This window comes from Rhinolophus ferrumequinum, chromosome 22, assembly GCF_004115265.2.
Source record: "Rhinolophus ferrumequinum isolate MPI-CBG mRhiFer1 chromosome 22, mRhiFer1_v1.p, whole genome shotgun sequence".
NCBI classification, from domain to species: domain Eukaryota; kingdom Metazoa; phylum Chordata; class Mammalia; order Chiroptera; family Rhinolophidae; genus Rhinolophus; species Rhinolophus ferrumequinum.
This window is the reverse complement of record NC_046305.1, coordinates 48,532,713-48,560,088: the sequence shown is the minus strand read 5'-3', so window position 1 is coordinate 48,560,088 and position 27,376 is coordinate 48,532,713. Positions and strand designations below refer to the sequence as shown.

At 39.4% G+C, this 27,376-nt stretch overlaps 1 protein-coding gene across 1 annotated transcript in view; it reads left to right on the top strand.

The window, feature by feature from the left end:
- WARS2 (tryptophanyl tRNA synthetase 2, mitochondrial) overlaps nt 1-27,376 on the top strand; it is a 76,223-nt gene that overhangs the window by 23,728 nt on the left and 25,119 nt on the right. The window contains exon 2 of the mRNA XM_033091937.1: nt 15,363-15,620. Within this exon, the coding sequence (XP_032947828.1) occupies nt 15,363-15,620 (258 nt within the window). The remainder of the gene's footprint in view (nt 1-15,362; nt 15,621-27,376) is intronic.

Below are 27,376 nucleotides of genomic sequence, written 5' to 3'. Positions count from 1 at the left end.
GGAAAACAGCATTAACCACCAAGGGGACATAATAAATACTCATTGGTAAATAAAGGCAGTTTTTTGGAGTTCTTGGAAATCAAACTAAAATATAAAAGAGAATCATTATGTTTGGTTTATACATTCCCAACTTGCTTAGTACAAGAATGCACAAATCCCAAATGAAATAATTGGAATTAGAGGAATGCTACAACTATGCCGTGTTGCCTTATAAATGAGATAAATATTTCTTCAGCTTATTCAACAACACGTGATAAGGCAACTTAATAGCAGTGTGAAAAAAAATGTCATCAATCTGCGTAAACAATCAGGACAGGAAAGGTTCTCCTAATTACAGAAATATTCTTGAATTTTATTGGGTACAATGAGACAACTGGCTAAGGAGGGTAGAGTTATTTTACACACACACACACACACACACACACACACAGAATGAGTGCAAATCAGAATTGTGATGTCGCTACGAAACACGAGTAGAAAACTGAATCTGATGGTGAAGTTTTAGAGGAAGAGCTAGGTGTTCAATCGTGCAAAATTCTGAGGTAAATTAGTATGAAGAATCGAAAATCCTGAAATGCCGCCAACACTTCTCTGACAAGTCTCTGCATCTCCATGCAGACTACCAGTTTTTTCAGAAGTTATGTAAGAGGCCCAAAGATGTGACATGCAGTAAGCTATGTGGCATGTCAAAGATATGTTGGACTATTTGCTCCCCAAAATTATGGGCTGTCAATGAGAGCTTCCAGAGATTATCCAGATAATCTTTCAAACATAGAGATATGAATTAATGATCAGCTGACACTGGTTTCCAAATGTGAATTTTACTCTTTTCTTCCCCTACGTTTATTTAGTTCATACAAAGCATTATAAGAATTCTTTCTAAAGAGCTTCAAAGAAAAATCACAGACCTGCTTACCTAATTTTTAAGAGTAGAAGTGCATTGTTTATTATAGAAAACTTATATCTCAAAACCATTTGGGCTGGGGTAATTATGCCAAAAAACAAAACCCAATCTCTTAAGGTTTCAAATAAAAGAAAAGTCTTTTTATAGAATAATAGATCATGGCAGTTCAAATAGCGCGTATCGTACTACTTCATCAGAATCAATATTTTTTACCAAAGGGAATAGTGTTTGCAAGTTTCAATTTTCATTTTTTCTGACTGATTATACAACCCAGTGAAAGTTTCAGAGCTACTGTTTAAATGGAAGAAATAAATGGAGCAAAGCCAACCACGTACATAATTTTATGGAATCAATGCAAATATGATTCCAGAACTTTCATTTTCCTAGAACAATACCAGCAACTACATCCATGCTTACATCCCCTTAGTTACCTTGGCTGTTTGTTTATTTGACGAGATCTACCCTGTAATGCTTCTTGCATCTCAGCACCACTGTCTATGTGTGATTGTGGTTTGGTCAGTCACGATAGCCACTGCCCAGACTGGCTTCTGCAGCTCTGGAGAAGCAGCTCAGTGCCTGGCCGGTGACAGATCTTGAAAGATTCGCCATATTAGTGTACTGCATTGGCAAGATGTGTCAGTCCCCTGAGGCTGCCATAACCAAGTGCCACACACTGGATGGCTTCAAACAGCAGAAATGTATTATCTTACAGTTCTGGTGGCTAAGAGTCTGAAGTCAAGGTGTCAGCCGGGCCACGCTCTCCCTGAAGGGGCTCTAGGGAAGAACCCTTCCTGGACTCTTCCTAGCTCTTGGTGGCTCCCTGCAAACAGGAGCGTTCCTCGACTTGTAGCTGCCTCACTCCAGTCTCTATCTCCATTGTCACATGACTTCTTCCCTCTGTGTCGCTGTGTGCCTTCTCTTATAAAGATAACCACTCACTGGATTTAGGGGCCCACTCTACTTCCGTATGACCTCATCTTAACTGATTCCATCTGCAAAGACCCTGATTCCAAGTAAGGTCACTTTCTGAGTTTCCAGGTTGACGTGAATTTGGTGGGCGGGACATATTCAACCCACTACTACACCAAGCAATGGGAACGCGATAAATTGAATCTCACCTAGAATAATGTCAGTTGGTACATAAGTAGTTTTTTACATTTCAGTCTTTAAATTCTAGATCCTAATGATTACTCCTGTGGTTTTAGTTGAATATGCTACTGGCTCTAGTGCTAGGATGATTAATGAAAAATAGTGTGTTATAAAATGTTAAATATAAAACGCTAACCCAAAATGTCTGATAGGATTTCTCACTTGCTTCATTAAGGTTCATTTATGGAGATACTTGCCCCTTGTATGTCTAAGTAAGCTCTATGTGAGTGAGGTCAGATTCTGAAGGGTTTTATACATGAATTTAAAGGGTTTGAACTTGAATTCTATAGGAAAGGAAGAACTCGTAGAGATTCATTATTTTAAAAAGGTAGTTCAGGTGGTGGTATATTGGATATAAAAGTCTGATAGAAGGTAATGAAATACTAAAGGTGAGATGACGGGGGTTTAGATTACATTGATGGAGGAGGAGACGCGAGATTGTATTGGGTAACATCCCTGGGGATTTAGCAACTGATTAGATGATGTTAATAATGATAGCTAATATTTTTTCCAGCTTTACTGAGATATAATCGACACACAACATTGTGTAAGTTTAAGGTGTTACAACACGATGATTTGATACCCGTATATATGGTGAAAGGGTTACCACAATAAGGGTGGTTGCCACATTCATCACCTCACGTAATTACAGTTTTGTGTGTGTGTGGTGAGAACATGTAAGATCAATCATAGCTAATATTTATGGAGCACTTTCTATATGCCGGGCACTATGCGAAGCACTTTTTATGTACTAATTTATTTAATTCTTACTGTAACCCTATGAAGTAGTACAATTAAAATTTTGACGCAACCGAGGCACAAATACTTGGTAGAGATCACATAGCTAGTCGTCGGAGGAGCCAGGATTTTAACCCACAGAAGCTGGTGAGGGGAAGGAAGGAATCGGAAGTGACTCTTATGATTGGGAGACTGAGCGGGGAAAGCGGGGGGTGTTGTGTCATTAGCCAGCATCGAAAATACAGAAGAGCAGGGGGGGAGTTGACAGGAAGTAAATTTAGTTTGGGATATAGAGTTAAGTTTGAAGAGCTGCCGGTGGGAAATCCCAATGGATATGTCCAATAGATAGTTGATAGTACGTACTGGAAATGATATTTGGTGTTAAAACTCATCTTTTCTCGAAAAGAAAATACTGTCGGAAGGTATATATTATGCAGCGACATTCAACAGGCAAAATTGATGATACTATCTCCCAGCTCAAACAAGCAGGAGTGCTTTAAACAGAGGGAAATCTTTGCGATGGTGTGTTCTCGCGTCGCGTCCCCTTTACATTGTTAGGTAGGTAAATAACTATCTCACCTGGAACTTTGTGACATTTTTCAGCCAAGCAGACAGAGGAGAAGAGAGGAGTTCATTCATTTTGATTTGCACCCATCCAATCCTAAGTGAATTGACTTCATTACGAACGCCCCTCACACTCTCCCCCTGTACTCCCTGCATTCCTCTCAGGATACCCCTGCCTTGCTCGAACCCCGGGGTATTCCAGTTCAAGCCTGGCGGTTTATGGGAACTGCTTTTGTTGAAATCATTAAAGAAAGAAAGGCCTGTGAATTCTCCTTCCGAAGCACTGACTGTTTTTCTGTGTCATTTCAGTCTCATTAATCAGCGTTGCAGCAGGTAGACACTGTGCTGTGTGTTTCACTGTCCCCAGCACAGCAGCTCCTGTGTCTCTGCCCCCAGGCCGACACATTGGGGAAAAAGAGAGGGAAACCATCAATCTTCCTGCTTGCACATGTCAGCAGTGATTCCTTCCCCCTTCCTGTTGGCTGTCTCTCTCACCACCTGTGTTTAGAATTAGCACTGAAGCTGCTGCCCAGATGAATAAGACACTGTCCTTGTCACCTGCCCTGGTACAGACCCCCACTTCTGCATGAAAACAAGAAGGGCAGTTATCTTTGTTGGGAGCAGTGCAAGAGAGAGAACCACACATCCCCTTACAAGTTCATCACAACGTAGCATCAAAGCAGATTTTTAAGTCATACATTCTAGAAAGTAGCATCATTGGTTGGATCAGAGGGTGAAAGCGATTTCTTGAGTGCCTGGCACTCAACCTCTCTCTCTCAAGCTGAAGTTGATCTACCTAGGCTCCAATCCTGACTCCACTGTTTACTAGCGGTACACGACTCACTGAACCCTTGTGTGCCTCAGTTTCTTTTATCTGTAAAACACAGATGGTAGCATTACCTACCTCATAGGATTTTGCATTCGTAGCTCTTGCTATAGTACTCTGCCCATGGTAAGTACTGAATCCATGTTAGCCATCATCATTGTTAACTTTATTGTTCAAAGAATCAAACTGAGGTTCAGAGACGTTAATTTGTGCAAGGTACTAGGAGATGTAGGTGGAATTCGTACCTAGCACTGTCTGATTCCCCCAAACTCATGCCCTGTCTGTTACATTATATCATTTCCATTCTAGCTCCATCGAACAAATAACTTCACAGGAGTATGTGAGCTTAAGAAATCCCTTAGTTTTACTTATGTCTTTGTTTATCGTTATGGAAAATGAAAATGGTCATGACTGACGTTCCAGTTACTGTGAGACTCTTACACATGTCAATTACTATTATAACCAGCCATGTGCGGGAAACCTAGACACGTTTTTAAAATTTGGCTACCGAAAATGTTCATGCCTGTAAAACACGTCGACTAGTACAAAAGTGTCAAAAAGGAAGTCGTCACTCCCATTCCTTGGGGTAACCATTATTAAGTTTGATGTGTATCCTCCTTCCTTGTCCGCATTCATCTGTGTAACAAACGTTTATAAAGCACCGCTCTGCTAAGCACTGGTCCTGGGTCTTGAAGGGGATGCTGTTATTCCCACGTTACCGACGAGAAGCTTCTCTGACTTGCATGAAGACGCAGAGCTAGTGCCCTGCAGAGCAGGTATTGGGCTCGGCATTCAGGCTCCCAAGTCGGGCCTCTTCAACCCCACTCTGTGCTCTCAGTATTTATATTCTTCTTATCTGCTCCACAGTATTCCATCCCATAAAAATAAAACCATGAATCGATTTACTATTCTCCGAACTGGTGGACATTTAGTTGTTTGCAGTTCATTTGTTATTAAAGAATCGTGTAGGGAAAGCCAGATATCCTTATGTTCTTGTATGAGCATTTCTGAAAGACAGATTTCTCTACATTGTATGGTTGGGTCAAAATATATAAACACCTAAAATGTTGACCTGCTCAGATAACTTAGGGAGGCTTCCTGCATGCCAGGCACTAAGCAGTTCACCCTAATAAACTCGTCGCAGTGCACTGGCCACCCTGTGAGGTAGGTGTATTACTATCCCCACCTTGTAGGTGCTCACGGCCATATAAGTAGTAGGGCCACAACTTCACCCCACACAACCTGGACCTAGAGCCTGCTTAACCCTGGTTCACAACCACACAAGTTACCCTAGTCCTATTGGACTGCTTGACGTTGTCCCTTTTCTAACTTAGTCTAAAGTTGAGTTAACAATCTGAGCTGACAGAAGGGTCTGAATCGATGCAAATGTTGAAACAACCCCGGGGATTGTATCTGTCAACAGGTTGGAGGATGAGAAAGGGGGCCATGGGTGGCTGGAAAAGGAGACGTCTTCCCCCAGTAGTGGTCAGGACAGCCAAAGAGAGTCTCTTGTGTGCGTGTGTGAACTGTCTTTAGGAAAATAACTTAAAAAAATTTTTTTTCTCTGTTTATAATGTAAGTGCCTTGTAAGAAGTTCATACTGTGTCTCTCTCAAAGGTTCAGAACCCTAGAGCTAGTCATGGACTTATTTCATGTTGTGCATGAAACTCTCTGGTATCTCAGCTTCACTTAACTGAGGCCTCCTATTGTGAGTCCAGGTTTTCAGTCAACCGACTAAGTCAAGCATGAGACCCACCTACTTCAGTGTTGAATTCAGGCTCTCTGGTAGGGATCAGAGAGAGGTAGAGAGTTTGCCGGACAGGGAAATGGGTAGAAAAGAGCATTTTACGCAGAGAGAAGTTTGTTTTCTATTGATTTCAATTCTGATGTCAAAACCTTCTTACTAGTGAGATTAGTTTCTTGGTGAAGTCCAAGCTACATATGTTTCCTAAATCCCCGAACCATAAGGATTTATGAATTGGACATTGCCAAGCAAGTCTACCAAACCATGGAAGGTGGTGTGCTTACCTGTTGTCGCAGGTATCTTTTCTCACCAACGTAGAGGCTATAACCACACCTTCATAATTGGCTGGCCTTCATGGCTGCAGAGTGGGATATCAGAACTGCCTGAAGCCAAAGAGACCTCTGACCATGCATTAATAAATCACTGTCTCAAGGATTTTTGTTACCTTAAAATGTAAATTATAAGCAAGTGAACTTACTTTTCGCATTTTTACAGTCTTTTATGTACATGTGTGTGTGTTTGTTTCCTAGCAGGCTGGCAGCTTTGGAGAATAATTGTGTAGTAGTTGGCTTACAACATTGGTTTTTCCATCTTGGCTGCACACGAGCGTCATCTGGGGAGCTTTGAAAAATCCCGATGCTCACGCCAAATCCCAAACTGATTAAATCAGAATCCCCGAGGAAGGGGCCCAGGCATCGGTATTTTTTTAAAGCTCCCAGGTGAGCCCCGTGCAGCCAAGATTGAGAACTGTTGGCTTAGATGGTATCTTCTCTTTCTCACTTATATAATGTTTTCATCTGGACCTTATTTTATGTAGTCGAAGTGAATTTTAAGAATAGATATCGGTAGCCCCAAATCTCTTTCAAACTGGAGCATGCACCAGAATGAGCTGGAAGGCTTGTTAAAGCCCAGATTGCATAACTCTTCTCATTTCTTCTTCTGGGATAAGCCCGCCCTTGGAATTTCTGAGTCAGGAGGTCTGAGTGGGAGTTGCCTTTCCCACAAGTTCCCTGTTCTGATGATGTTGCTGGTACAGGGGACACACCTGTGAGACCCTCAGCTCTAATGTCCTCCGTCTTCCTTCCACCTTCCTTCTCCTCTTTCCTTCCCAATCATGGTTGCCAGGGCAACTGCCTCCACGGCTGTCCGCGCAATATCAGTGTTAGGGAAGCTAATGGATGCTTGAGGAAGCTTTAGCAGGTTGCCCTCCACCCTGCTAGAAATCATACTGTCTAACTTTAAAAGTCTAGTCTATATGCAGGAGCAACCCTCTCTTCACACCAGATTGCTCCCCTTAAGCCCTTCAGAATCAGAGCCACCCCTAGATGGAACAGTCTGAAGGCGGGGGATAATGAGCGACGCAAGAAGGACAAGTAAGGAGGTCAGCTCCTCTTGGAGGCTGAGGGAGCGTGACCAGGAAAGGCATTAAGTGCCACACAGAGTTTGAACTTTAACCCGGAAGAAGACATGAGAAGAGTTACACATAAAGCTAAGTCCACATTCCTGGTCTTTGCATTTTTATCCCAGACCTTCTTGTTTGAGAACTTTCTTCTCCTGGGTTTCCCACTACCCTGAGGAAGACATTTTTTAAAAAATTTCAACCAAATGTTAATACTTTGAAGAGACCTTGAATCAAGTGGATTTCAAACCTGTGCTTTAGGAAGCCCCTCAGAGCCTGTCTACTGGGCTCCCTCCCTAATGCTCCCAGTAGCCAGTCACCTACCAAGCTTTTCTTTGGACTGTTCTACATATTGGGCAGATCTAATAAGAATATATTATATTTGATGTGATACAGAATTGCACACCTGAAATCTATGTAATTTTACTAACAATTGTCACCCCAATAAATTTAAAAAATGAAAAAAATAAAATAAAATAAAAGGCCTGAAAATTAAAAAAAAAAAAAAGAATATATTATATTTGGAAATGAGTACGTAACTAAAAACGTTTTAAAACAGGTGTAATCTAATCTTCACACATTTAGTAACCGTCTGAGAATTTTGTTGTGCCTAGCTGGCAAAAGAATAAATGTTCTCAGACAATCAGCTGAAGATGGGACATCAGACAGGCCCTGATGTGGATATGTGGCCGTGACCACGGTTGGGAGGCTAAGCCTTTAGCTGGCCACACGAGGTAATGATAAAATCAAATCTTCCCAAGATAATCTCGCAACACTGTAAGATCAATGTTCAAATTTTCTTATGAGGAAAAACTAGTATTGCCTTAAGCATTTCAGGTCATTCTTTATACTTTTGAAATGTTAGTACTTCTTGATCTCTTGTCTGTATTTACTATTCCATACAATATAAAATAAATTATGCAGTGGTGTTTAAGATGTTTATGTCAAGAATTGGGACCCTCGCTGATTTGGTTATAATTATTTATGTCATGTTTAGAAAAATATATTAATTGAGTTTTAATCACCTTTCCAACAAAAGCTAAAGGGACTTGCCAGTTTATTCTGTGCTTACATAGAACCTTTGCATTTAAATGTACCTGAGCTGCCCTGGGCTGCAATCTTTCCTGGGGGCCAGAGTCCCCAGATTTTATATGTATCATCTCTGTGTGATAGGGAGAGATTCACTGAAGTGCTGTTTGACATGTAAGAAAGAAAACAAAAGAAAGACCTGAAGGAAATCAGTCCAAAGAGATGTTCGAGGTACAAAAGAAATAGCTCCAGAAGAAAGCGACATGCTAGATGTACAAACCTAGGGACGAGTGTTATGGGGTCTGGTGGGCAGAGCTCTGGAGTTCTGGATTGTGGTCCAGCTGTAGCACAAGCTGTGTGCCCTTGGCCTTTTGGCAAACATTTCTGCGGCATACTTCCCCCTTCTGAGGTGTGTGTGTGTGTGTGTGTGTGTGTGTGTGTGTGTGGAGAGGAGAGGAGCTGTTGGTGGGAATGAGGGTTCTTCAAGGCCAGGCCCACCCTGAAGTCAAGAAGTTTTAAACTGGATGCCGCCCAGTGTGAAGGAAGGAGACAGAACTGGGTGGGAGCTCGGACCCAGACCTGCCCCTGCTGCCCGTGACCTTGTGCAGGTTATTGAACCTTGTGGTGTCCTTCCCTGCAAAGCGAGGCCAGTGATTCCTACCTCCATCAAATGAAATGGGGAACGTACAAGTGCCAGGGCATATTTCTGATAGCAAATGTTCATGACAAGAAGGAAAATACATCTCTGCAAAAGCCTTCCATCATCTGATGAAAGGAGAGTACAGGGCACGTAGGGAAAACAGACGCATAGCTCTTAAAATGTGGAGGTGGCTCCAATAAGTCTGTAGAAAACTTTTAAAAAAATCACATGATGATGTAGATGCCTGATCACTGCACTGTACATCTGAAGCTGAAGCTGAACAATCAGGAATGTCAACTGCAAGTTTATATATATATATATATATATATATATATATATATATATATATATATATATATATGTATTTACAAGAAGTGGAGTACAGCATTAGGAATAGAGACAGTGGAAATGTAATGGCTGTGTGCCATGTCAGAGGGGTAGTAGATTGTGGGAAGGGGGTTATCACTGTGTGAGGGGTATAAATGTCTACTACATTGTTTTGTACACCTGAAACTAATAAAAAAAAATAAATAAACAAAAAAATCCCATGTATTCCTTTTAAACTCGTTCACTAGCCTAATAAGATGTACTAAGGTACTTGTCATCTATGCCCTTAAGGAAATCACCGTCTAATGGTTTAGTCACACCTCCTCCTCCCTTTTTTTTTTAAGAAATAATTTTTCCTTCAGTTTTAATTGTTGGCCTGCATGTTGTTGCTTGTTTGGGGATGATATAAGACCTGCTTTCTCCTATATTGAATTAATATTTACTATATTGATTCCCAGGTCTGAGCATCTGTTTTCATTTCCAAGCAGAAACAGACCCATTTTTCTTGGTGCTGAGTCAGCATTTTCTCGGCAGGCCCAGGGATCTCCGTGCTTTCTGGAAGAAAGAGCTGACTGCGGCAGAACAATGCTGAGCTGTGGCCAAGGAAAGCTTCAGAGAAGCACCTGGGTCCTCCCAGTCGGGGGCTAAAGTGCTATTTTTCTATGCCAGGTCTCCTCTGTTTCAGCTCTAAAATCACTGATTGATCGTAAAGGCATTTTCAAGAAAACAAAGATGTATTCAAGCCTAGCGTTGAAATAGCCGGGTGTCATCTGACCAAATTGAGAAACAGTAACAGGGAGCTGAGGAGAGTCTTTTTTTTTTTAATTGGGGAATATTGGGGAACAGTGTGTCTTTCCAGGGCCTATCCGCTCCATGTTAAGTTGTTGTTTTCAGTCTAGTTGTGGAGGGCACAACTCACTGGTTCATATGGGAATCGAACCGGTGACCTTGGTGTTATGAGCGCTGTGATCTAACCACTGAGCCAACCGGCCACCCAAGGAAAGTGTTAAGGTGCATTTTTTTTTAATTATATACAATTAGAAGAATAAACAGACTCATGGAAAGAGATTTTCATCCCTATTAGTTGACAATGTTGTTGATTACTTTTTTATCACCATCTGTGATAATCTGTCATTCATGGAACCAATCGGACATAGTGGTTGTGTAGCCAAGTTTTTGGTGTACCTTTGACTATAATTAAAACAGGTGTGATGAATGAACAATTGACGCTACAGCTGGACGCAAGCAGGACTTTGTAATAAGAGTCTTGAGATCTTTCGTTGAAGTCCTTGGTTCCCACCGCCAGACCAAAGTTGAAAGTGTTTCAAAGCTAGTAGGCTGCCTTTTTTTAATGTACTTTATTCACTATGAATTAAAGACAGGAGCTCTCTTTTGTTAAACACAAAAATTATCTTTTGCCATCACTCACAGCTTAGGATTTTTGAATTGCTTTTGGGTACGGTCATTAAAATTAAGAACATGATGGCTTTTGCATAGTCTCAAGGGAGAGTTGTATCTACATCCATCAGATGAACAAGTACGTTCTCCCTTGGGTTCGAACACCCACCCTGCTTCTGGAACGTTTCAAATCCCAGGGCTGGAGTTGCTCATTGGTAATGCTGATTCTGTTACAAAATGAGCCGATGAAAGGACTGATTAGAAGTGGCATGTGTTAAGGAAATGTACCTGAAATAGAAACGAAGCTCCATTTTGTAAAAATGTTCCTTTTTTATCCTGTGTACACCGTGGTGGGCTTCTGGTTGATGCTCCAGGCTTTCCATGAGGGAATGCCTGTGGGCTAGTCTTGAGGCTGTTTTCTTTGTGGTTTGCCTCCTGTCCACTGGGAAGCCATACTCGGCTCCTTTTCATTTTTTCCCAACTCTAGTGCTTTTGAACACAGAACGCCCATCCTCTTGCTACCCTCACTCCGCATTCCAGCCCCATGATTTCATGGTACCAGGCGTATCTCCCCTGCCACGCCGTCAGGCTGCCTGCTGACTCTTGCAGGGGGAACAGACGGGAACATAAACTCAGTGCAGAAGAGCAGGACGCACTCTGTATATTTTTAAGGCCAGGAATCCAGTTCTCATTTAGAGGCTGTATTTTTTTAATGGCTCCTTGAACACTGAACAAAACATTTCTTGTGGCTCTTAGTTCTTGCTAACATCATTCCCTCTGCATGGACGTATAGAATCACAGAAACTAGAGAATGCAAAAGATGTATCAGATCATGTTTAGTCCATTCCCACTGGTCACAATTCTTGTTTCCCACAGTCTGCCCTCTATTGCTTTTCTCTTCTAGTTTTCTCAAGAATTAGTTCCTCCATTTCTCCTGGGGAATAATTCCTTAGTTTGATCATGGAGGGATTGATGTGGAAATATTCATATTATTTTTTTCAACTTGATATTCCCTCATAACCCTTCTTCATTTTCTTGATTAATATTCTACGATCGTCTTCATAACCCTTTACTTTTGCACAAACAGCCCCTCTCCATCCTAGGTCAATTATTTCTGGATTTTTTTTTTCTCTTCCATTTATTAAGTTCAGAGCTTGTTTTTCTGCTTTGCTTTCTCTCTTCATCAACAGTCCCTAAAGCCCATTAATCATTTTTTACCTCACTGAAAGCTCCTTTGCTTATTCCCATATCAGGAATCCAGAGCTGGTTAAGGTCCCAAGGTACTGGACGAAGCCTCACTGAGAGGTACTTTTCTGTGCTAAGTTCTCTTCCTCTCTCCTCTCTCTCTTTCCCTCTTTCCCTCCCTGCCAGCCTCAGTTCTCGACTACAAACTAGTTTTTAAATAATGGTTCTAAATTATGCTTTGGGGAGTTAGTCATTTGAAGGCTGTGTGTGTGTGTGTGTGTGTGTGTGTGTGTGTGGTTTCAAGTGGTAAGATTATATTTGTTCTCAGTTACTTAAAAGATATTTTTCATAACCTCAGAGTTACAAATCTTTTAGGTCTCCTGAGTGCTTAGATCAAGTGCAATTCTGGACCATGGAACTATGATGTAAAACTGTTCTTTAGGGCTATTATCTCAGAAGCAGAGAGGAAAACAAGCAGGTATGGGGAAAACAGACCATATTTGTAGGATTTGGAATTCCTGCGGGAAGGGAAGGGCAAAATTTAAGTCACTTTGGCACTCACATATCTAAAGTAGATTAGCTCTTAGGAGCTAGTGTTAGGTGTAAAGAGGACTTTCTAATATCACTCTTTTAAAATTTCCACTTTATTGAGGTATAACTGACAAATAAAATTGTTTAAAGTGAACACTGGTGATTTGATACACATTTTGAAAGGATTCTTCTCGTCTAGTTAACCCATCTTCTCACATATTTAATTATTTCTTGATGAGAACATTTAAGTTCTAGTCTCTGAACAAATTTCAATTATGCAGTACAGCGTTACCAACTATGGTTACTATGTTTCACATTAGACCTTCACGTGCTATATGATTTCCTGGATTGGAGAATCCAATATTATAAAGATGTCAATTCTCCTCAGAGCAATCTATAAACTCAATGTAATCTCAATCAAAAACCCCAATCATTTTTTTTTCCTCTTGGAACTTGACAAGATGATTCTAAAATGTATTGAGAACTGTAAAGGTCCAAGGATGGGTAAGATACTCTTGAAGAAGAAGGTAGAAAGATTTTCTCTACCAGGCCCCAAGATTTATTAAAAAGGCAATTGTAGTCTTATATTTGCACAGAGATAGACAAATAGATCAGGGGACCAATGGGACAGACTAGAAAGACCAGATGCAGACCCAAACATACAGAGATGCTTGATTTATGACAGATGTGGCATTCCAGTGCAGTGGGGAAAGACAATCTTTTCAATAAGTGGTGCCGGAACAATTAGGTATCCATATAGGAAAAAAAGAAAAGAAAAAAAGAAATTGGATGCCTACCTCACGCCATATGCAAATAAGTCCAAATGGATACAGACTTAAGTGTGAAAGGTAAAAAGCATACACACACATATATATGCTTTACAGAAGTATATATGTATAAACACACATAGCTTCATGACCTCAGGGTATTAAAAGATTTCTCCTATGACATAAAAATCTATAGTCAAAAATGATATACTTGGTAAAATAAGGAACATCTCATCAAAAAATAACAAAGAAGACAGCCACACAGTGAGAGAATATATTGAACACACCTATACTTGACAAAATATTAGTATCCAGAATATAAAGAAGTTCTTAAGTCAGTAAAAAGACAATCCAATCTGAGAGAAATAGACAAAATAGCTTGAATAGGCTCCCCATGAAGAGGAAATAAAAAGTGCCAATAACCATAAGAATTCTCAACTTCAATTAATAATCAAAGAAATTCAATTAAACCATAATGAGATTCTACCTCATACCCACCCAGATTAGCTACAACTAAAAATGCTGGCAAAGTGTTGAGGCTGTGGAGCAACGGGAATTGGTAGTAGAACGTGCAAATTGTTACATTTTTAAAAATACGTTAGTACACTGTAGTTACAGTTGAAGATACATGTGCATATTTTATGGCTCAGCAATTCTACTCTTAGGTGTATACAACTGGAGAAACTTGGCACACAGTTACACAAAGATACATGTATTAGAATGTTCTCTTTATCCCTGTAACTTTTGTGTGTGTGTGCAAATTTTCAAACCTACAGCAGAGTTGCAAAATTAGTGCAATGAATGTAGTAAGTTCTTAATAGATGGTGGCTATGCAAAACATGGTAGCTAGCAGAAAGAGCATACGAGGGCTTTGAAGCCAGTGATACCTGGCTGGAAGTCCTAATTCCACCACTTACTAGCTGTGTGACCATGGGCAACCTACTAATATCTGTGAGCCTCAGTTTTCTCATCTGCAAATTGGAGGTAATTATATGCCTACCATATTGAGTATTGTAAAGACTATATTCATTAATGTATATAAAGCACTGAGCATAAATGCCTGCAATATAGTATAATAGTTGTCCAGTAAGTTATGGCTGTGATTATTAATATCTTTATTGTTGTTAAAAATCATAATGATACATTTTATTTATTTTACAATCTTTTAGTTACTGCACATTTACTGATATATATTCACTTTTGGTTCCTCACTATAGAACGCAAAATCACTAAAGGGGAAAATTGCATTTTTTTCACTGTGTATTATATTTTTTTCTTCTCATTTCCTGTTATAACTTCAATATTAGAAAGTATAAACCAGTCGGGGAAAATGACCATAACAACGTTTTTATAATTTAGAAAATGACACAGAATAAAAAACTCCTTTTGCTGTACTAAAAAAAATCAAGTATGATTTATCAAAAGTAAAAGGAAACTAAAGACGAGAAAGTTCCATATTTTACCAAGAAGTAATATTAGAATTAGAGTATAGATTTCCAAATTTGTAGCCCAATATCCTGCACACTTAATTATACTAATTTATGTAAGCAATTACACTTAATTGATGTATACACTTTATTATATAATATTTCTAATATATCAGCAATTATTTTTAAAGAAAACAATTTACAATTAAGTAAATAGTAGCTTTTACCCCTAATGCTATGGCCTTCGTTGGCCATAATATTATGGCAAAATGAATGAAATTGCCTGAAAAATCCTTGAGGCCTCTTTAATCACCAATGAAATTTGATTCAGTGTCTGAAGTCTTTCTCACTGACCCCCAGATCCACAGTCATCTTTTCCTCTTGGGAACTCCTGCCTGTCCCCCACTATTTCTATCTTTCCAGACTGGTCAAGGTCATGTTGCCACATTGTCCTTACTTATCTTTTCATAAACATATCCTCTGTGTCCAATTAGATCGCATTGTCTTGGGGAGGCAGACCTTTGTGCGTTTGTATTTGGAAGTTTTTGAGTGAAAAAAACTCCCACATCTTACATGTAATTTTCTGTCCCTGCTCTGTGACAGAGCAGGCACAAGATAAATGCAGACTGCAATTTAAAAAATACTAGCACGAGCCGTCGTAGCTATGGTAACATGAACATAGGATCCGTGGATTCTGCCTCTAAAGCAAATCGGGTTGTTTTCCTCTGTTCCAGAAGGATGGCGTGAAGCGCGTGTTCTCCGGCATTCAGCCCACCGGGATCCCCCACCTCGGCAATTACCTGGGCGCCATCGAGAGCTGGGTGCGATTGCAGAGCGAGCACAGCTCTGTGCTCTACAGCATTGTTGATCTACACTCCATCACTGTCCCGCAAGACCCGGCCGTCCTTCGGCAGAGCATCTGGGACATGACTGCTGCTCTTCTTGCCTGTGGCATAAACCCAGAGAAGAGCGTCCTTTTCCAACAATCTCAGGTCAGCTTCTCAGATTAGAACCAAGAAAAACGTTCCCTTTCAGAATATTTGAGGGAAATTTTCAATGGCCTAGAAGGCTCCTCGTAGTGATTTTTGAAAAAAATGTGTTCAAGGATGACTTCATCAGATGTGATGGTTTCATTTTAATGTTTTCCCTGTATTTGTATCATTAAGTACCATTATTATGCAGTAGTGTGTTTCAACGTGCCCTCCACTCTCCTTGGTAAATTTATAGTGCTTCATATACCAAAAAGTTGCGTCTCGTTCGTACTTCCAATCCTGGAATCGTTTTCTATCCTGGGTTGCATTCAAATGGATGACTTCATGTTGCTGCCTAATCTCCTGGGGATCAAAGATAGAATTCAGCGACCAGTGGTTTTACATAACTCCAATGTTGCTTTATTGGGTATTGCATTTGGAAAGGCCTGTTGGACGAGTCCCACTGTTCATTCTTTGTGTAATAGCTTTTGAGAAGCTTTGAGAGGACTAGCTAGGAAATTGGAAGGCAATGTCCAGTGTCTTGAGTCCAAGCCAAGAAAGGCTTCAGAACAAAGCCAAAGTATTTGACTCATATCTTCACTATGTTTGAATCAGTTTACTCTTGGACAGGCAGATACCCTGGACCAGAGACAGGGTCCTTAAGAGATTCCCTAGCAAAGATGAAAATGGTAATTGGATCATACCCTCATTACACAGCTGCTTTAACCTTGTGACAAAGCCCTACTCAAGGAATTGGTGTGTTATACGTGTTTTGGCACATGTTACCAAGTATACATGTGTGGTGTGTGTTGTACATGTGTCTGTCTCCTTCCTTGATCATAAACTTCTGATAATGATTGGTTTTCTGTATGTTTTATCACCCACGGAACTTAATGTAACGATTCACACAGAGCAACCATTTAAAAGAAAAATGAAATGAAAAGAGTATCTCCACAAAATAAATGCAGTTATCAAGTTAAACTTATTGCCAGCTTGGAGATATAAATTAGATAAAATATTAAAATCTAGTCATTAAAATCACCATAAAGGCAATTTACTTCAATTACCTTCCTTACAGGTGGTCAGAAAGCCTTGACTTACACATAACTTTTCAAATTCAATCTTGGACCGATCTAATGGTTATAAAAGTACTCATGTTGAACAAAACCTGCCTCCCTATAATTTCCATCCATTCATTTAACTACTTCTCTCAAAGATACATAACGAATCCACTCTGTCTTCCTCGTGACTGCTCTTTAAATACTCAGAGACATTTATTTTGCACCATCCTTACCCTACAGGTCCTTTACCCACAGGTCTCACCTTCTTCAAACTAGTCGTCCCCAGATCTCTCACCCTTTTGGTTGTCCTACCTCAGAAGCATGCTTACCTTCTCTCTGAAAGGAATTTACCTCTCAGATTTCATGAAACAACGTCTATCCCAACTGTTCACATCCGTTTCCAACAATACTGGTCATCATCAGAGCCACTTTTTGAGTCGCCTGATGCGTTTTTCAGGGTACATCATCTTCACTCCCCCTAACTTGTTTTTGATACCAACTCTCTTTGGATCCTTATGTTATACAGTGTTTCTAAAAATTGTATTCCCAGTACCCATTTCCATACTTCTTGTAGATGAAAATGTAAAGTAAAGTATCCCTGTAAAGTTATCCCTGTAAAGTAAGCACTGGCCAGATTGCTTTTCGAAGTGACCTTTGAAATTAAAGGCTTATTTACAACCACTTCCAGTACTTGCACACTGAGCTCATACCCCCCGGGATGGTTACCAGATTATACATTTTTTTCTCCTTTGTAAAGGATTTTTGGCAGCAACCTCCAGAAGCATCTAATGTTTGCAATAATTGTGGTATCTTCTTCCACCTGGTACTTTGTTGTTCAAAATAGCAATTGAAAGAGTAACACACAATATGAGAGACTTTGTAAGAACTGCCTCGTAAGTGAGGGATAATAAAATTCACCTTCTCTTTGATTTTTTTTTTTTTCAGGGTTTGTTATGAGCTCATTGGTTCCCAGGTGGTTGTGGGTCTAGGTCAGAGGGCAGAGGTAGCTGGTGTTGACTGTTTCCTCAGTGGCCTTAGTACAACTCTGAACTATCTTACAATTCCACTCCTCCCATCCCTGCCTTCATGTCCCTTGGGCGTAATTTGATAGCCGGCCAGTAAAATCTGAGGGAAGTGCTGGACAGCCCACATTCCACAACTTGTCCCAGAAAGACTTCCTCAGGTGTCTTTCTGGCCTGAAGGCATGCTTGGTCTGGGCCATTTACTTCTCAACCGGAGCAACCAACCTTATTACAAATCAATGGACAGACTGCATATTGTATCGGGTCCTCTTTCCTTTTTAAAATATTTAATAAAGAAAATTTTGAATATACCCGGGGTGCCAAAAAAATGTCTGCAAGTGGACCCTTTGGTCAGTGTTGCTCAAGCAGTAGTTCGCCATCGTCAGAAGTGTCTGGACGCTGATGGAAACCACTTTGAGCACCTCTTGTCATTGCAGAAGTCAAACGTGACTTGTATTCATCTTTTTGTTATCGGTGTATATTGAGTATTACAATTTTAATAGTTTTTCCTTTCTTAAAATGTGTGTACATTTTTTTGGTACCCTCTGTATGTAGAAGAGTAAGGAGAATCGTGTACTGTACCCCCTTCACTGACTAACATTTTGTGATTTGTCTCATTGATGTTGTTTCCTTGTTGAAGTATTTTAAAGCAGATACCACACATCATGGCATTTCATCCCCCAAGTATTTCAGTGTGCCTTTCTATAAACTAAGGAAATTTTTTTACATAACCACACTTAACAAAGTTAATGATAATTCCATATTATCATCTAATACCCAGGCCATATTCAAATTATGCTGATTCTCCCAAAATGCCTTTTATTGTTGGCTTGTTTGAATGATGATCCAATCAAGGTCCACACGTTATATTATGGATCTTATGTCTCTCTTTTTTAAAATGCCATTTGACGTATTGATAAAGTTCTTTTTCCCATAAAGTTAATTTTTTGGCATTTTAAAAATTAAAGAAAAATGAAAACTTTGATTTTTCATTTAAAATCAAATGATTTTAAATCATTAAAAAATTATTTAAACTTAAATCATTTTTAAATGATTACTTTAAAAATCTTAAAAATGAAAACTTTGATTTTTTTTTATACTCTCACTTTTTTTCATGCCTTTGATATGTTTATCAGGTTTTCTTTGCTATAAAATTAGCTCATTTGAACATACATAACAATAAGCCTTAATTTTTTTGTTGCTTTCTCTTTGTTGCACTAATCTGTTAGCTGATATTTAGTGGCTATATACTAGCATCCCATAAAACCATTTTTAATAGTTTGAATAGAATTGTGGTTGCCTAGTGCCCACAGACTGCCTAGAAAGGAGAGCCTAAACATCCTTCCTTTAAAATGGCCATAAAGCTTCGAGTTGTTCACGGAGGATGATGGGAAGTTTTCCTTATGCTTTATCTTAAAACTGAAGGCATATCTTGAGTTTTGCTTCTCAGAACCATTCTCAAGTACAAGTATAATCAAATAAGCTCGTCTCCCTGAACCAGTTACTATTTTAAACACTTGGCCCGTATTTACAGTGTTCTAAGAAGTGAAAGAATCAGTATGGTGTTTGTATTTTATGTTTTGCAATACAAAAATCCAGAATTAACAGTTTTTGTCAGCTTGTGGAGTCTCTAAAAGATGGGGACTGAAAATGCTCAGCATTTTTAGATCTAGTAAAAACATTGACGGACATTTATTAGAAAACTCATCTTTTGAAATGTGTAAGATTTACCAAGCATTTTAATGTATATGACCTCTCTTTTAAGCCTCCAAACAGTGCATGAGTTAGGCATTACTATTCTTTCACAGATTAATACATTAAAGTATGAAGAGATTAAGTAAATTAGAAAATGTATTTAGAACCATCTCTGAGGGATGCCTGATGTTAGCTACTTGAGGTCATACAGCTTTTAGGTGGCAAATCCAAGACTTTTTCTTCTTAAGGCACCACTTTAGGAAGATACATTCATGGAACAGAACCTTATTCTGCCCCCACCATGCCTTTGCTTCAGGAGCTGGTGGCAGAGGAGCAGTGGAAAGCCAGAGCTGACCTCAAGGACTCATTATTTATTGTCTGGACAGTTAAATTACCCTTTCACTCCTGTGTCAGTCTCAAAAATGCATAGCCCATGCTCCACACACTAGCCGCGCTCTACTTTCTGCTTAAAATACGTAGGCACCTCTCTGATCCCCTCAGGGTGAAAATCTCAACTCAGCTTATAGAAAGCCCTTACAGAATGAGGACCCTGAGAACATCAAGCCAGTGTTTCTTCTACTTCATCACGTTTTAACATCATCAGGTTACTGTGTGTTCAGATGATCTGATTAACTTTTACCAGTAACTCTTTTAAAGCAGAAATTGGAGGGGTTTTTGTTGTTGTCGTTGTTGTGCTTTCAGAAAATTTGATAAATCAATGCTTATAAAACAGGTAATTTAGCGACCCACTGTTTACATTTTCACAAGATTTTTTGTTAGTTCCTTTATGTTGGGAATTTTGTAGTGCATTTAATTGACCATTAAATATGTAATGGAAAGGATTTTAGAAAACAATTATACTTAAAGTGTTGGGAGCCAATGCCAGTTAAAATTAGTTATGCCTGCATTCCCACACACACACAGTTATTTACAAGTAAAATTAAGAATTTTTGAAATTGTGAATTAGAGAAAAAAAAAACCTTTGTTTTGTGTAGTATGCTCTTTTCATGATAACTATTGTATTAAGCAAAGTACTTAGAGCTAAATATAAAGACTAGTTTCCCATCAGACATCATGTTACAGCTGATCTCTAAGTTATCTGTTTTATATGTTAAGAATTGATTTATCCAATTTTCTGAAAACAAAACAACCAGAAAACCCTCCAATTTTTGCTCTAAAGAGTTATTGGTAAAAGTTAATAAGATCATCTGAACACAAAATAACCTAATAATGGTATAAATACATCAGCGTAAGTTCTAGTAATCATTTGAAGTACGGAAAGAATTTAGCTATGTTATAATGCTGATTTTTACCAATAATTTTCATCTCCAATCCTTCGCATTCTTTCTCAGCAGTCTGACTGGAACAATTTAGGCTTATTGAAGATTTTTCTCATTATTTTCTTTTTCTTTCTCTCCCACTGGCCTCTAGTCATGGTGCTTCCCCTAAAATATGTTTGCCATATGTGGGGAATTTAACAGAGCTTCTCCTCTGAAAGGTGTGTGTGTGTGTGTGAGACAGAGAGAGAGAGAGAGAGAGAGGGAGAGAGAGAGAGAGAGAGAAAGAGAGAGAAAGAGAGAGAGAGAGAACGGAGAAAGGAGAGAGAAAGCCCGCCTATGTGTGTGTTTGGCAGAGGTTTTCATCCCAGTGCCAAAGTCAATGGTCTTTGATTTCCAGCAGGCTCGAGTGCAGATCCAATGTGATTCCCACAGCACTCTCTGAGGGGCGTGTCTCCACATCTTTAGTTGTTACTTTTCTTGCGATCGAATCACCCTGCAGATGGAAAATAAAAGCTGGAGTCCGTAGCTTTCGGCATGGCTTTCTGCCAAAGCTAGGAGAAAAGGACAGTTTTGACCATCAGACATCACGTTACAGAGGGTCTAAACAGTCCAGCGAAAGAGTCAAGGGAGGAGAATGGAATCTGCAGCTTTGGAACGTGGCCTCATTCTCTAATTAGAGTCATGTTTTGTTTCCCAGGAAACTAAAATCAATACTAATCATGAAAGGGACTATGGGGGAGTCAGTTTCTGCATGAAGGCCCAGGGAACTGACTGTGTGAGTCCTGGCTCACTGTATACAAAGAAAAATTATACCCAACCCATTGTCCCTTATCTTAGAAGTATAACGCCGAGGCCTAAACTTTCGCTTGTCTTTTTTTTTTTTTTTTGTCTAGTAATTTTGGAAGCATATTTGAGTACAAACTTATATTTCTTGGACCCTCAAAGCTGTTAGACGACCAACAACAGGTGCACATGCAACTCATAATTGCAAGGACAGAGGCAAACAAACATCTAATAGATGAATGGACTTAAGGCATCTATTTGTAAAACTGGCATCGCCTCCCAAGTTTCAAGGGAGATACAAAGGATCTAAATGGCCCTTGGCATAAATAAGAAGGAGAAGCTAGGAAGATTATTATATGACAGAGGGTGCCAAAAAAATGTATACACATTTTAAGAAAGGAAAATCTGGATTAAAATTGTAATAATATATACCGATATAGCAAAAGATAAATACAAGTCATGTGAATACATTTTTTTGGCATCCCCGGTATCCTAACTCCTCATGTTATTTTCTTCTCTAAAACATTTCCAGGTAGTACCACTTCCTTTCCTAGACCTATACTCCTATATGATTTGATGAGCAAGATGTTGTGTTTTCACCGCCTCCTTCCTGGACCACAGGCTTAGGTCCTATCTTATACTTTCAAGAAGAGTTTATTTTTAATAATATCAGAGCAATAGTGGAAATGGTACAGGCTTTGGAGCCAGCTAGAGTTGGCCTGTTTCTCACTGTGACCTCTTCTCACTGTGACACACTGGGCAAGTTACTCAAGCTCTCTGAACTCCCTTTTTATGTCTGTAATAGAGATATTGAAGAACTATGATGTAAAATACCTCGAAAACGTTAACTTTCTCTCGTCCTACTACACACACACTACGACCGCGCCAGGCTCCTTGATTTGTTTAAAGCTGGAGTGGAACTGGAGGATGAAGTTCAAATCAAGGACAGTGCCTCACTTTATACTCAATAATAAACTATTTTCAGAACACTTTGTTGTCAAAAGTTTGGGGGACCTTTTAAGAAATATTTCAAACATTCAGAAAGGTATTGTGGCTTTATTTGCATTTCCCTAATGACGAGTGATGTCGAGCATCCTTTTGTTCGCTTGTCGGCCATTTTTATAGCTTCATTGGAGTAATGTCTATTCAAGGCCTTTGCCTGTTTTTTAATTGGATTGTTTGTTTGTTTGTTGTTTTGTTTTAAGTTGCAGGAGCTCTTCATTGTCTCCCATTTTGTGGGTTGCCTTTGCACTTTGTTGCTTGTGTCCTTTGATGAACAAAAGTTTTTAATTTTGATGTAGTCCAAAAAAACGTCATTGTTTTGTTGGACCTAAATTCCTGGGGCTGTCAGATACACCCACGTAGAAATTTAAAATAAAAACTTACTGGAGAGATAGATTTGATTTTATATATATATATACACACACACACACACACACACACACACACACACACACTGTCTGCCATCTTGTTCTCTATAGGATAACTCTCTTATCCTTCCTCAAGTTAGCTAATTTTGGGGGGATGCTTGTGGTAGATTATTGTCCCGAATTACTTGTGTTCATCTTCTGTAAGAATGGGGATCGGCAACCTTTTTCTGTAAAGGCATAGATAGTAAATATTTTAGGCTTTGCAGGTCACATGCAGTCTGTCACCACCGCCATCACCACTATTTCTTCACCTTCCCTGCTTCCTCCTCCTCCTCTTTCGCCTTTTCCTTCTCTCTCTCTCTCTTTAAATGTTACTACCTCTAAAATATGTAAAAACCATTCTTAGCCCAAGGGCTGAACAAAAACAATCCACGGGCCAGATCTGACCTTTGAGCAGTAGCTTGCTACCCCCGAGGATGGCAAGTGAGGATGATGTGTCCTCCTGCATTGCCATGTAACTGACAGTGCATCCTATAGCAGAAGCATCTATTCCTACCCCCTGATGTTGGGCTTGTCCATGTGACTTGCTTTAGCCAATAGAAAGTACACCATGCCCAAGCAGAATCTTTCATAGCTGTTCATGTTTGTTCTAACTCTTTTGCTCTTTTCCCTTCTAACTTAGAATGGAATGTTCCAGATAGGAGGTACTCCTTCAGTTTGGGTCCTGGAATGAGAAGGTGTATAAAGCAGAGTTATAGCCAACCTTCAACTACCAATAGGTAAAGTGAATGAGAAAGAAACCATTGCTGTAAGCCACTTATATTGGGGGGTTATTTGTTACCCAGCATATGCTAGAAAAAGCTGACTGATATAATGCTAGAGATAAAAAGATACATATATACACACATATACACAATAAGCAATAGAATTTAGGTGGAGGTGACTTTTAAGTCAGGAGCAGACTGATAGAAGCTATTTATTTAGCTTTGGAAGTGTGAGACTAAGAAAAAGTATAGAAAAATCCAGATGTGTACAGACAGATGTGCACTGTTGAACATAAATACTGACAGGAGGCAGACCAGTTGAAGAGAGTGAATGAGAGTTTATCACTGAAGCAGAAGTCTTTTAATTAAAATCAGATCTCCAAACAAGGTTCCTGTTAAGGGGATTTGTCATGGGCATGATAAGAGTCTAATAAAAATAACTCAGCATGAAATCACCAGTTTCCAAGAGGAAATGATAATTGGGAATTTGTGAGTCTGAACAGTCTTCCAAGTGTCCTAACAAAAACTTGTAGGAACTGTTTCCTGGGAAGATAACATTTATGGGAAATAGTAAAATCCTAAGGGGCACGGAGAGTATCTTAGACATTTGATCCAGTATTTACTGAACTGGGTTATTGCTTGAATGGGTTTGATTGATACTTAGCAGCTATATCTTTTGGAACCACGCTAGTCTCTATTCTTTTGTTAATTGAATATTTTTGGGGAAAAAATTTAAATACAGAGAATAATAAACCAAACATTCATATTTCCAACACCAAGGATGAATATTGTTAATGTTTTGTCATATTTGTGTGACTTCCTCATATTAAAAAATAATTATAAAGTTGAAGGGCCCTTTCATCCTTTTTTTTACTTATTCCCTTTGCCCCTCCTACGTGAGTTCCTTTTCTCTATCCCCAGTTAACCAAAATCTTGGAGTTGGCGTGCATCCATCTAGCCATTTTTTCGTACCTGTTTTTTGTGTATAATCCCATGAATAATATATAATATCTTTATTTGTGTGGGTTTTTTTATTTTTTATTTTTAAGTGATGCCATATTGTAGTAACTTTCTGCAATTTTCTTTTCTCATACAACAATGTTTTTGTGATCCTCTTATGTTTATACATATAAATCTAGCTCATTTCTTCTATTAGTTGTATAGTATGCCATTCTATAAATATGACACTTTTTATTTAGACATGTCCCTGTTAATAAACCTTTTGTTTCACTCAGGCATTTATTTAACAAATATTTATTGAGAACTTACTGCGTGCTAGGTATTCATGTTATATCAGTGAAGAAATCAAAAATCTTTGCCGCCATGGTACTTACTCCATTGGGGTAACACAAAATAAGTAATAACTATAATAAATAAGCCAGACGTAAAGTATATTAGAAGGTGATAGATGATACAGAAAAAAAAAAAAGGGGAATTGGGAGTGGTATTGAGGAAACTAGAATGCTATTTTAAACAGTGTGGGGTGAGGGGTAAGCCCCCTTGATAAGGTAATATTTGAGCAAAACCTGAAAGTGAGAGAGTTAGCCAGGTAAATATCTGGGGGAGAGAATTCCTCTCAGAAAGAGGAGCCAGAACATAGCCCCTAAGGTGGGAGGGTGCCCAGAGGCCAGCATGGCTGGGTCAGAGGGAGCCAAGGGGGAGTAGGATGAGAACCGCAGGTGTCACAGGGTTGAATGTGACATCGTGCCTGACCTGACAGGTCATTGTAAGGACTTTGACTTTTACTCGAAGGAAATGGGTGGTGCAGGATTTGGGGCAGAGAAGTGACATGAGATATATTTTAAAGGGACACTTTGGCTGAGGGGTTAAGAATAGACTGTACAGGAGCTAGAGTGAAGGTCAGGGGACCAGTTAGGAAGTTCTTACAGGAATCCAGGTGAGAGGCGATTTTGCCTCCGAGGGTGCCCCAAAAAATGTATACACATTTTAAGAAAGGATAAAACTGCATTAAAACAGTAATAATACATACTGATAACAAAAGATGAATACAAGTCATGTGTATAAATATTTTTTGGCACCCCCGATATATATATTGCAGGTAGAAGCAATAAGATTTGCAGATGGATTAGATACGGAGTGTGAAAGAAAAAGAGTGAAAAGTGACTCTAGGTTTTGGCCTCAGTAACTGGAAGGATGGAGTTGCCACCAACAGAGATTTCAGTAGTGGGTAAGAGCAGGTTTGGGATGGGCAATCGGGAGTTTGGTTTGGGATGTGTTGAGTTGAAGATATCCGTTCGATATTCACAGAAAAATACTGAACAGGTAATTGGATACATGAGTCTGGAGTTCAGTGAAAAGGTCCGGCTGGAGTGAACAAATTTCGAAGTCATCAGTTACACAGATTGCATTTCAAGCCATGAGATGAGATGAAATTGCAGAGAGTGAGTGCAAAAAAGAATCGAAGTGAAGAAACAAGAACTAAAAACTGCGTGCCTGCGATATTAAGAAGTCAGGGTTGAGTAGGAACCTCACAAAGAGACTGAGAAGGGAAACTATGGAGAAAGGGAGAAACACTACAGTAATGCGGTATCTGGAAGCCACGTGAAGAAAATGAATGATGGGGAGAGAAGTCATCAGTTATGTCAAATGTTGCTAAATATGTCAAGTCAGATGCCGACTTTGTCTGAACCATCACCGCCGCCAACAGTGGCGAGCGGTCGTAGTGGACATGGGGGAGGTGAAAACCTGATCAGAATGGGTTTAAGTGAGACGGGGAGTCTCATCAAACACACTGGCAGCTCTGTCTTCTTTCCTTATCTTTCTTCACTGAGGAGAACCCATTCTCCCCACTAACCATTTTGGAGGGCTTGTCCCGTGTGGAGGAAAATAGAGATCTTGACAAAGATCAGAAAATCAGGACTGCTTGAACTATGAAATCTGTATTGCCATGGAATCACTCATTGGTGATGCCTCAAAGAATAGATGTGATGAACTCCAACTCCATTATTTTTATTAATTGCTTTATTGAAATATAATTCACATATCCTACAATTCACTCATTTCAAGTGTCCAATTTAGTGACTTTTAGTATATTTCACCGAGTTGTGCATCCATCACTACCATCAACTTGAGAACATTGTCATCATCCCAAAAAGCAGTCCTGTACCCGTTGGCAGTGACTCCCATTGCACCTGTATCCTCTCCCTGGCAACCTCGAATCTACTTTGTCTTGTATGGGTTTGCCGTTTCTGAACATGTCATACAAATGGAATCGTACAGTAGGTGTTCTTTTGTGATTGGCTTCTTTCAGTTAGCATACTGTCTGCAAAGTTTATCCAGGTTGTAATATTTATCAGTACTTCATGTGTTTTTATTTTTGAATAATATTCCATTGTCTGGCATTGTAAGGCCACATTTTGTTCATCCATTCGTCAGGTTGTGGACATTTGGGTTGTTTCCACTTTGTAGCTATTATGAAAAAAATGCTACTGTGAACATTTGTGTCAAGTTTGTATATGGATATGTAATTTCATTTATCTTGGTATTCACCTAGGAGTGGAATTGCTGGGTCATGTGGTAACTCTATATTGAATACCTTGAGGAACGTTAAACTGTTTTGAAAGCGTCTATCCTGTTGTGTGTGGGAGTTCCACCACCAATGCGTAAGGATTCGAAATTCTCCATTTCTCTCCCCAAACCTGTTGTTGTCTGTCTTTTTTTTAGTTTAACTATCCTAGTGGGTGTGAAGTGGTATCTCCGGATATTGGTCGTTTATCCATCTTTTTTGGAGAAATGTCTTTTCAAATCCTTTGCCTATTTTTAACTGGGTTATCTTTTTATG